The sequence below is a fragment of the Adiantum capillus-veneris genome, chromosome 22 (assembly GCF_014529385.1).
Source record: "Adiantum capillus-veneris isolate H3 chromosome 22, ASM1452938v2, whole genome shotgun sequence".
Taxonomy (NCBI): Eukaryota; Viridiplantae; Streptophyta; class Polypodiopsida; order Polypodiales; family Pteridaceae; genus Adiantum; species Adiantum capillus-veneris.
The window spans coordinates 148,632,283-148,644,681 of record NC_140952.1 but is presented as its reverse complement, the minus strand read 5'-3'; the positions used below and the strand labels follow the sequence as shown (position 1 = coordinate 148,644,681).

At 42.5% G+C, this 12,399-nt stretch overlaps 1 protein-coding gene across 1 annotated transcript; it reads left to right on the top strand.

The window, feature by feature from the left end:
- The first annotated feature begins 283 nt into the window (after positions 1-283).
- Positions 284-1,922, top strand: LOC147430409 (uncharacterized). The gene has a single exon (XM_086495728.1). It carries the CDS (start codon positions 452-454, stop codon positions 1,463-1,465), a length of 1,014 nt encoding a protein of 337 aa, XP_086351854.1. The 5' UTR covers positions 284-451; the 3' UTR covers positions 1,466-1,922.
- The last annotated feature ends 10,477 nt before the right edge of the window (positions 1,923-12,399 follow it).

The following is a 12,399-nucleotide window of genomic DNA, read 5'->3' as shown; positions in this document are numbered from 1 at the left end:
CATCAAAACCTCTCTATAAACAACTCAAAAGATGTAAGCTCTCTATAAACAACTCAAAACATGTACATTTTCTCAACCTTCCCCTATGACCTTCTATCAAAACCTCTCTATATAAACAACTCAAAAGATTTAACCTCTCTATAAACAACTCAAAGGATGTACATTTTCTCAGCCTTCCCCTATGACCTTCTGCAGGCCAGAAAAGGATGCAATTAATAAGCACGGGCTGTTTACACCGTAGTCCCTCGAAGTATAAGTTACATCCTGTTGGACATTGACCTTCTTTAAGGATATTACTTTGAGTAGATGATACTTTGAGTTGATGATAAGGATAGGCACGCAACCCTACGACAATTCTAAACAAGTCATGGTGTAGCTTGCCCTGTGGCTGGAGGGTGCTTGGGCCCTCGCTACTTTCTGTGCATTTCTAGCTTGTCTGAGCAGGCCGGAAATGATGATCAGCATCATCGATTGGTTTGGGTCGGAGAGCTGTGCGTGGCTGCAGTTTGCGTATGCAGTCTGGCAGATGGTGAGAAATAACGACATTGTGTGCGTCCTGCTGGCAGCTCTGCCGGCTTCCATCTACAAGCTGTGGAGACCGGAGATCTGTGTCATCATTGATGAGAAAGACCCGAGAAGCAGGGAGTACGAGCGTCCCTGGACTGACGCATGGTTGGCAAATCCCCCTATCAGAAATAAGCAAATCCCCAGGTTTGGGCTCACTGTTATAGATCAGCAGGGCGATTTTGTGCAAATCGAAGCCCAGCATGGCACCTACATCGCCTTCACAGGTGATTTCCTGCGCCTCGCGTTCATGTCTGACTGCATGGAGCCCAGCGGGCTCCACTATGCGACGCCGATTGCAGGCACTGCCCTGACATTCACCCTGTCCAGAAGGCAGCTCTTGGATAAGATGCTCTTAGAGGACCATGGGTTCTTCGTTTCCAGGAAGGCGCTGCTCATGTTCACTTTCAACGACACATTCACCACAGGCTTCCTCACGTTTCTAGCAACCATACCCTTGATGCTGCAAGGAAGGGGCTATCAAACGTACTCTGGGATTCTGAGTGTGCTGCTGTGCGTGCTGGATTTCTTCAGAACTCCTCTGTACAGGATGTACGACCGCGTTGCGTCGGAGCTGGTGCGGGTGATCAAGCTGTACGTATTTGGGAAGAACAGAGCGCCTTACGATTTCTTCGGGACCTTCAGCAGGCGATGGAAGTACTGCAACAACTTCAAAGGGCACGCCTACCACGAGACGGAGTTTGTCACCACCCGGAGGGTATTCGTGGCCAAACCCAACAGGATCGTGCGGTGGAGCGTCGCCAAGGAGACCAGGTACAATCTTCACCCCTCGGATTACGATATCTGCATCTACCAAAACTCTGCCCATGCCATGCCCATGCCTAATGGCACCCACAATTTCATCGCTTACTCCACCGAGCAAGAGGTCTTTGTTCCTTAGCGCCTTTACACACCGCCATTTGAATATGGGCTGCCGTCCAAAAAATGGCACCCAATTTTCACAATTTTGAAGGTGGGTTACTAGGGCTTATCATTACATACGTATTGCCCGCTATTTGTAAAGAGAAAGTAACAGTGCTTGCTAATTAGCTAAAGTTGTTAAGGTCATTTCTAGGAAGCATGAATTTGTTGTCCAAAATAGCCACAAAAATGGCATAAGTAAGTTGTCACGTAGGATCGTGGCTGCATTCAAAAATGGCAATGTGTAAACTCCAGCGTGCCCAGATCTTGCTTGCCTTGTTGCCATTGGTGGGTTGTGAGGCAAAGAGCGAGCACACTGCCAATATGTGAGGGCCCTTAGTATCGCTTCTCCTGCTTATAAATTTTGAATCTTACACATAAACTTAGATAAATCGAGCGTTTTCTTCATAGATCTTGGGTGCATCTCATTTACTCTCACTCTCTCTCCATGTTTATTCAGTAAAGTGGAACAAGATGCAAAAAATTACAATTATGTCCAAGGGTGGGTCACGTGCCGTGATCGAGTCACATACGGATATTGAGAACCTAAATTTGTGACATTATAAATTTAATAAGCATATTTAATTAATGAGTTATTTGATTTTTTGTGATATCATCTTATAAATATACATTATTTACAAAGATTCTTTAGAATCCTTGTGAATAATATCTATTAATTTAATTTGACCTTAGATAAACTCAATAAAGATTGACACACACATGCACACAATAATCTCTCTGTGCGGCTCCTAGTCTTGTATGTCTCATTGGGTCCCTCACTACTATAGATTATGAGAGAGAGAGAGAGAGAGAGAGAGAGAGAGAGAGATTTTGTGTGTGCACGCTTGTAGATTTATGTTTACATCGGCCATTCAAAAATGTTTTTAGAATAATGCTTTTTGAACTTTGTTTGTGTAAGCTTATATTCAATTTGTAAAGATGTTTACTACGGCTGCTTAAATTGCTTCTTCTCTTCTACTTGAAGTAAATTGATGATGTCTTGCAATGCTGGAGCCAGTTCTTTCTCTTCAAGGATGCTGACTAAGTGGTCATAAGAGGGTGGAAGTGTACTTAAAAGCATGACCACTTTGTCATCTTTTGGTACATCACACTTCATGTAAGTAAGCTGGGCTATGACACTTTTAGGTACATTCACAAGGCTAGCTATGTCCTCTCCTTTATACATTGTGGTTTTGTAAAGTTGTCTTTTAAAGCTCACTTTACTTCTTTTAGCTCTAGCCTCAACGTTTTCTTCAAGAACAACCCATTGTTTATGTGCACTTGTACATTCATCAATGAAGTGGACATAGTTTTTGTGAAGTGCAGTGATAATGATCCCAAGTGCTTTTTCATCCTTTTCTAAAGCTTGTGCACTAAATGCCCTGGTATGCACTCCCTCTTGTTCATCTAGTGGCACTTTGACCACTCCCCATAGTGTCTTCATCAAGTGTCCCTAAGTTTTGTTTGCCATGTGTGAAACCCTTCTCCATTAAATTTATCTATTCCCTTTGCCCCCATTGTGCTAATAGAGGAGTCTTAGCTTAGGAGACTCTCCTAGCCAGTATCTACCTCTTTACACAAGCACAACTAGAAAATCATCTCCATAAATGTATATTATGACATACATTGCAAATGGTGCTTGATTGAAAAAAAGTTTAGAGTTAATTGCAAGAGAGAGAGAGAATTCCTTTTGTGTAGCTCCTCTTCAGCGACGGTGAAGCCCCTCTCCACAATCTTTGGTTGCATGGAAAAGCCTTTGAAGTTTTTCTTTTGAATGCGTGCAATTTGTGTTTGATGCCCATGATGTGCTCGTTGTAGCTCCCCTTTGAGGTTTCTTGAAGCTCGAGGTGGAGAGTATCTTTGGAAACTTGAAATGTTTTGATGCTTTGAAGCTCGAAATGCTTGTGGGATCACCCTCTAGGGCATTTAACTCTAGAAGCCTTTCGGAGTAGCAGGCCGATGGGAGCTTGACCTGCAAGAGTGGGTGCTTTGAAAAATGCACGTTCAAGGATTAGGTTTATCGCTTCTAAAGAAATTCCAAAGTAAGGCAATAAAATTTCAATAATCCCAAAATAAAGGTAGTGGTGGCAAGCCAATGAAAGACTTGCAGGCCATTGATGATTTGGGCAACCTGGGGCTGAGGGGCATGGAGTTAGCTTTGCACGCACACGAGCCAAGCATGCAGGACAAGGAGAAGAGAGCGTGCTGAGAGATGATTGCAGAGGGTCCAACAAGCAACGAAGCCCTACCAGTAGTGCTCGAAAAAAACTTTTTTCCAAAAACTTGGCAAACCTACATATGTGAAACAACAAAGGTAAATCGACAAAATTTGAAGGTTTTTACACCAAAATACACTAATTTTTTCAAAATTTTTTAGGTTTTCTCACCTTCAAAAATAAAATTTAGAGGTAAATTTCAAAATTTGTAGGTGGGATTACACTAAACCTAGGTTTTTTTCGAGCATTGCCTACCAGGTGAGTACAATAGGGCAATACAAGAGAAGCAATGAGCACATGCGCGGGCCATCCAGTTGCACTACGGTGATAATGAGGCCTTGAGCAAGCTTTGACGCAACCGACAAAGTGTATAGAATCTTGCCGAAGAGAATGAAATGCGGGAAGGTATTGTGCACGTGTTACTCTTCTATACCCTCCCATGATAAGCAGAGAGTATGGGTAGGGTTGTGAGAGCCTTTTCGAGGGTCCTCAATTTTCCATAGGATTTTCCAAACTTTAAACCCTTCAATCGCCAAGACAACTGCGTTTCCCTTCTTTACTGAGTTACACGCTATGGCATGTTGCTTCAATCAGAATCCTCAAGGTGGGTGAGTATGGGGTTGGTTGGGGTGGGGATGAGGTTGCAGGTGTTGAAGCAGGAGGCAGAGGTAGTTGCCGCATACCACTTGGTGGGAGATGCCGAGTTAGGCTGGCGATGACGAGATCAGCACTAGCAAGCAACTTGGTAAGGCTTTGATGTGGTTGTTGGCGAGTGTGCCTTCTTTTAATAGCTGACCCCTAAAAGAAAGCCGTTCTCCAAAATAAGGAAAAATTAGTGAGGCTTAAAAACTTTTAGATGAGCATTAAAAGCTCAAAAGTCTCTCTCACACACACACATAATCTCTCAATTTTAGGATCTGCAGCAGAAAATCTAGAGAGAAAGAGATGAAACTTGATACATCAATAAATGGTGCTAAAATCCGCCAAAGGCAAAAGTTGAGGGCTTGAATGAAAGCTCTTGTTGCAGGCTATCACCATAATATATTAGTGGTTCTTGAAGTGAGGTTTTGATAAGAGAGTAATTATGACTCCAAGGTAGCCCAAAATCACTTTATTAATGCTCCTAAATGCAAGCACAAGTGCTTAATTAACGAACTTTAATGCTAATTGAGCATCCAATGGCTAGTGAGTAGTGGTCCAAGAGTCTTTAAACTCAAGAACATGCTCATGCTAACCAATTGAATGCTAATTAGACATGAGGTATGCAATAAGCTAAGGAGTGAAGAAGAGAAATACCAAGGATCCTAATGATGATAAAAGGATACTAATCACTCTAATGGAGATGCTAATCACTAACACACAAATGCATAACAACAAACCTAGCTAGCACACCATAGCTTTGATACCGCTTGATGGAAATGGGATCGTGTTAGCTTTGGTGGATGAAAGACAAACATAATGAACACAAGTAAGTATGTGTGTGAGCTAGATTATCACTCAAATGAATTAAGTTCCAAGATAGATTAGCTTGGACTCATAAACACGATCTTCAATAGTTTTCGCCTCCGTTTCCACTACAGGCAGGTCTGCACATGCAATTTAGTCATTTTGTGTAGAATTTTTGTCAGTGTCGTTTTCTGCATAACAGGTGCCTTACAATCTTATACGGTTTGTGCTATATAGCATGTGTTGTTCCCGCTCCGTTTCTCCTATTTTCAGACAGGTTTCACATCAGGTGCAGCATTTACCATGGCTGACAACAACAACACAGATGTGTTCAAGATGTTTGCTACTGAGGACATGTTGGATGGGAACAATTACCCTATGTGGGCTTATATGATGCAACACGTTCTTGTGTCAAAGGGCGCTTGGAATATTGTGAAGGGCATTGATGTACGTCCTGGTTCTGAGGATGTATGCGATGTTGAAGGTCTTGCTACAAGGATTGCTGCAATTAGAGTTGTTTTGCCTACGGCAGAACAAGCTCGTTGGGATGTAAAGGATGCGCAGGCTCATGCATTGATTGCGTTGTCTCTGAAGCACAGCATTGTTCCTCACATTCGTTCATCAAAATTTGCAAAACAGGCTTAGGTGTTTGGCTGGTCTTTATGCAAGTCGCAATGAGGCTAAAATTGCTTTGCTGCATAAAGAGTTGGAGTCGAAGATTATGCATGAGGAAGATGATATCAAGTCCGAAGTTTTTATGTGCTTCAAACAATTTCTGGCTATGGCTGAAAATGTCTCGAAATGTACTGTGGGCACCCTCCGTTCTGATCGAGGGGGCGAGTATATGTCTCATGAATTTAATGCATTTCTGGCTAGTCGTGGGATAAAACACCAACGTACAGCGCCTTATACACCTCAACAAAATGGTGTTGCTGAGAGAAAAAATAGGTCACTAATGGAGATGGCACGATGTATGGTCAAAAGTCAAGCTTTGCCGCATTCTTTTTGGCTTGAAGCCATCATGTGTGTCACTTATGTACTTAACAGGTGTCCTACGAAATCTTTGAAGTCTATTACTCCATATGAAGCATGGCATGATAGAAAGCCTTCTATTGAGCACATGCGTGTTTTTGGCTCTTTGGCATATGCTTTGGTGCCACAAACACAGCGCAAAAAATTAGATGATATGGCTGTCAAATGTATTTTTGTTGGTTATACTGCTGAAAGAAAACGTTACAGGTTGTATCATCCGCAAACAAAGCGTATTCTGGTTTCACGGGATGTAGTGTTTGTGGAAGATTCTGTTCAGCCCTTGTTGTCATGTACTAGAGAAAGTAATGTAAGCTCACAGGACATTTATGACACTTTGTTGCCTCCTTTCAGTGGTGGACATACAAATGTAAGTTCCAATGAGGCAAATGTACAACCTATGGGGGTCTCTGAAAATGTTATAGATCAACCTATTACTGATGCAGACCGACATGATGTACTTGATGAGGGAAGGGCTGAAAATGGCTGGTGCACACTTTGCGTGACAGTAAATTGGATGCAACTTTGTCTAGTCCTACTCATTCAGGCTCTCGCCATGCATTTTATGCATCAGATTGTTATGCTTTGACTGTGTCTAGCTTACATGATGTTGAGGAGCCTCTGTCTTTTGATGAAGCACAGAATTCAAAAAATTGAATGGCTACCATGCAATCAGAATATGATGCACTTATAGAAAATGACACATGGACTTTATGTGATTTGCCTCCTTGTAAAAAGGCCATTGGTAAGAAGTGGTTTTACAAGTTGAAACGCAAGCCGGATGGTGAGATCGATCGCCATAAGGCTCGCGTTGTTGCAAAGGGTTATGCATGGCATAAAGGCATAGATTATGAAGAGACTTTTTCTCCGACTTGTCGTATGACTTCTGTGCCTTTTCTATGTGCATTGGCAGCTCATTTTGGTTGGGATGTACATCAATCAGACATTGTTACTGCTTTCTTGAACGGTGACATATTTGAGGAAGTTTATGTAACGCAGCCTCGTGGTTTTGTCATAAAAGGACAAGAGGACAAAGTGTGCAGATGTAAGAAGGCTTTGTATGGGTTGAAGCAATCTCCTCGTGCTTGGTATGAGGAAGCTGACACTCATTTGGTCAAACGAGGCTTTCGTAACAGTCCAACAGAAAGCACATTGTATGTAAAGCGTGAGGGTGATGTATTTCTCATTGTGGTTCTTTATGTCGATGATTTGTTGATCACTAGACCAAATGAGAGACATATTGTTGAATTTAAGGGTGATTTGAATGCTACTTTCAAGATGAAAGATTTGGGGATGTTGCATCATTACTTGGGCATACAGTTTAAGCAGCGTGATGGTGGTATTGCCTCGTGTCAGAAAAGTTACATAGAGACATTTCTATGTAAGGTTGGACATGAGGATTGCAAACCTATTGCCACTCCCATGGAAACAGGTTTGAAGTTGAGTCTACATGGTGCTGGTCATCCTGCTGATGTCACTATTTACCAAACTGTTGTTGGCTGCCTCATTTATGTATGCAGCACGAGGCCGGATATTCAATTTGTAGTCTCACAGCTCAGCAGATTTATGCATAGCCTAGGGTTCAAGCATTGGAAGCCTGTCAAGAGGATTTTCCGCTACCTTAGTGGCACGTTACATCTTGAATTGTTTTATCCCAGGGGGGATCATTGCCGCCAGACTTACATGCTTTTTCAGACTTAGATTGGGCTGGTTGTTTTGACACGCGAGTGTCCACAAGTGGTTTTTGTTTCAAGCTTGGTAGTTCATGTATATCATGGTTGAGCAAGAAGCAACCTACTGTGGCCACTTCGAGTTGTGAGGCTGAGTACATGGCAGTCTTCACAGCTACGGTTCACTGTGTATGTATGGCACATTCACAACGCTAGCTATGTCCTCTCCTTCATACATTGTGGTTTTGTAAAGTTGTCTTATAAAGATCACTTTACTTCTTTTAGCTCTAGCCTCAATGTTTTCTTCAAGAACAACCCATTGTTTATGTGCACTTGTACATTCATCAATGAAGTGGACATAGTTGTTGTGAAGTGCAGTGAAAATGATCCCAAGTGCTTTTTCATCCTTTTCTAAATCTTGTGCACTAAATGCCCTGGTATGCACTCCCTCTTGTTCATCTAGTGGCACTTTGACCACTCCCTATAGTGTCTTCATCAAGTGTCCCTAAGTTTTGTTTGCCATGTGTGAAACCCTTCTCCATTAAATTTCTCTATTCCCTTTGCCCCCATTGTGCTAGTAGAGGAGTCTTAGCTTAGGAGACTCTCCTAGCCAGTATCTACCTCTTTACACAAGCACAACTAGAAAATCATCTCCATAAATGTAGATTATGACATACATTCCAAATGGTGCTTGATTGAAAAAAAGTTTAGAGTTAATTGCAAGAGAGAGAGAGAATTCCTTTTGTGAAGCTCCTCTTCAGCGGCGGTGAAGCCCCTCTTCACAATCTTTGGTTGCATGGACAAGCCTTTGAAGTTTTGCTTTTGAATGCTTGCAATTTGTGTTTGAAATCCCTTGTGCAGACTATTCTTGGTGCCTTACCAGATTCCTACAAGACTTTTGCTAGTACTTGGAGACCTTTGACCCAAGGAAATCCAGAAGTTGTCAAGTTTGATGCATTATGCACGTTGTTGTTCCAATAGTCACTTTCCAGAAAAAACAGGACTAGACAGCGTGCACTTGAACAGGCTTTTATTGCTTCTCAACAAAAGGGTGGTAACAGCAATGCAGCCACTTCTTATGGTTCTGCTGCGAGTGGAAAAACTTCTGTTCCTAATGCTTCTCCTGGCAGCACTTCGTCTGGCAATTCTGGTGATAAGGGCAAAAAGAAGATGCGTTGCCATTATTGTAAAGCTAATGATCACTTGATCAAGTCGTGTCCTAATTTGAAGGCCGAAGAGGCTAAGAAGAAAGAGGGTGATTCCACTGCAAATGCTGGTTCCACTACAAATGCAGCCATTGTTGAGTCTTCTGTGAAAAGAGACTGTGATGCTGATATTGATGCAGAATGGGCTTTTAGCGCAGAGTGCACTTACAATCGTGCTGCCCATGATGCATGCTTGTCAATTGCTGCAGATTCACATGTGCGGTATTTCGATAGTGGTGCTACAAAGCACATTACATCACATCGTGAATTGTTTACCTCTCTCGAGTCTGTCCCTCATGGGAATTCAGTCACTTGTGCCAACAATGCCTCTTATCCAGTTCAAGGAGTTGAAAAGATTGCGCTTACTGCTGCAAATGGCAGTTCTTTCACACTTGTTGATGCACTTTATGTACCTGGGATCAAGAAGAATCTCTTGTCCTGCACTTGCTAGACTTGGACTTGTAGTCAAATTTGTGGATGACAAATGTTTAGTTCATGATCTCAGTTTTGGTGATGAAATTGTTGCATTTGGAATTTTGTGTTGTTGCAGATTCAAGGGCTATTTCAGATGAAAATCTTTGGCATGCACGTTTTGTGTTGGAATTAGGGTTGCAGAGAAACGCACACAGCTTGGAGAAGACGAAGGAAGCTCAAGGCACACAATAGAGAGTGTATTACTTAGTGTGCAATGGAAAGATAGACAGCCCTAGAGTGATGGACGTATATACAATGCTCAGGGGGAACAACCTCCTAAAGAGGGAAAAAATGCCCCGGCGGTCCTAGTGTGTTCACACACATCACTACCACATGTATATGGTAACAAATCTCCCCTGGAGTGATGCGGTGAACGAGCGCTGGCACATGAGTAAAGGGAAGTGCCATGCCGTAAGGACATGATCAGTCCACAAAGGGGAGTAAGCCCAAAGCTTCAAGCTTCTCACGAGACAATGCCTTTGTGAAAAGATCTGCAAGGTTGTCCAATGTTGGCACATACGCCAAGCCGATCTCTCGTGCTGAGAGCCTCTCCTTGACATAGTGGTAATGCACCTCAATGTGCTTTGTGCGAGCATGAAAAACTGGGTTCCTCGCAAGTGCCAATGCGCTCTGACTGTCAGTGTAGATAGTGTTGGCAGTGTCCTGTCCAATACCCAAATTAGCCATAAGGAATCTGAGCCATACACACTCAACCGTAGCTGTGAAGATTGCCATGTACTCAGCCTCACAACTCGAAGTGGCCACAGTACGTTGCTTCTTGGTCAACCATGATATACATGAACTGCCAAGAATGAAACAGAAACCACTTGTGGACACTCGCGTGTCAATACAACCAGCCCAATATGAGTCCAAAAAAGCATGTAAGTCTGGCGGCAATGATCCCCCCTTGGGATAAAACAAGCCAAGATGTAAAGTGCCACTAAGGTAGCGGAAAATCCTCTTGACAGTCTGCCAATGCTTAGACCCTGGGCTATCCATAAATCTGCTGACCTGTGAGACTGCAAACTGAATATCCAGCCTCGTGTTGCATACATAAATGAGGCAGCCAATAGCAGTTTGGTAAAGAGTGACATCAGCAGGAATGCCAGCATCATGTAAACTCAACTTCAAACCTGTTTCCATGGGAGTGGAAGAATAGGTTTGCAATCCTCAAGTCCAAACTTACAGAGCAATGTCTCTATGTAACTTTTCTAACACAAGGCAATACCACCATCACACTGCTTAAATTGTATACCCAAGTAATGATGCAACAGCCCCAAATCTTTCATCTTGAAAGTAGCATTCAAATCAGCCTTAAATTCAGCAATATGTCCTCATTTGGTCCATTGATCAGCAAATCATCGACATAAAGCACCACAATGAGAAGTACATCACCATCACGCTTTATATACAATGTGCTTTCTGTTGGACTGTTACGAAAGCCTTGTTTGACCAAATGAGTGTCAGCTTTCTCATACCAAGCATGAGGAGATTTCTTCAACCCATACAAAGCCTTCTTCCATCTTCACACTTTGTCCTCGTGTCCTTTTATGACAAAACCGCGAGGCTGCGTTACATAAACTTCCTCAAATATGTGACCATTCAAGAAAGCAGTAACAATGTCTGATTGATGTACATCCCAACCAAAATGAGCTACCAATGTACATAGAAAACGCACAGTAGTCATACGACAAGTCGGAGAAAAATTCTCTTCATAATCTATGCCTTTTTGCCATGCATAACCCTTTGCAACAAGTCGAGCCTTATGGCGATCGATCTCACCATCCGGCTTGCGTTTCAACTTGTAAACCCACTTCGTACCAATGGCCTTTTTTCCAGGAGGCAAATCACATAAAGTCCATGTGTCATTTTCTATAAGTGCATCATTTTCTGATTGCATGGTAGCCATCCAATTTTTTGAATTCTGTGCTTCATCAAAAGACAGAGGCTCCTCAACATCATGTAAGCTAGACACAGCCAAAGCATAACAATCCGATGCATAAGATGCATGGCGAGAGCCTGAATGAGTAGGACTAGACAAAGGTGCATCCAATTTATTGTCACGCAAAGTGTGCACCAGCCATTTTGGCATACCTCTAGCCTGCTCATTTTCATCCCTTTCCTCATCAAGTACATCATGTACGTCTGCATTAGTAATAGGTTGATCTATAACATTTTTAGAGACCCCCATAGGCTATAAGTTTGCCTCATTGGAACTTACATTTGTATGTCCACCACTGAAAAGAGGCAACAAAGTGTCATAAATGTCCTGTGAGCTTACATTACTGTCTCTAGTACATGACAACAAGGCCTGAACAGAATCTTCCACAAACATTACATCCCGTGAAACCAAAATACGCTTTGTTTGCGGATGATACAACCTATAACCTTTGCTTTTAGCACTATAACCAACAAAAATACATTTGACAGCCTTATCATCCAATTTTCTGTGTTGTGTTTGTGGCACCAAAGCATATGCCAAACAGCCAAAAACACGCATGTGCTCAATAGAAGGCTTTCTATCATGCCATGCTTCATATGGAGTAATAGACTGCAAGGCTTTCGTAGGACACCTGTTAAGTACATAAGTGGCACACATGATGGCCTCAAGCCAAAAAGAATGTGGCAAAGCTTGACTTTTGACCATACATTGTGCCATTTCCGTCAGTGACCTGTTTTTCCTCTCAGCAACACCATTTTGCTGAGGTGTATAAGGCACTGTACATTGGTGTTTTATCCCACGACTAGCCAGAAATGCATTAAATGCATGAGACATATACTCCCCTCCTCGATCGGAACAGAGGGTGCCCATAGTACATTTTGAGACATTTTCAGCCATAGCCAGAAATTGTTTGAAGCACATAAAAACTTCGG

Excerpts from the sequence above, each read along its gene's own strand:
- LOC147430409 (XM_086495728.1), top strand. The coding sequence starts at position 452 with ATGATGATCAGCATCATCGATTGGTTTGGGTCGGAGAGCTGTGCGTGG.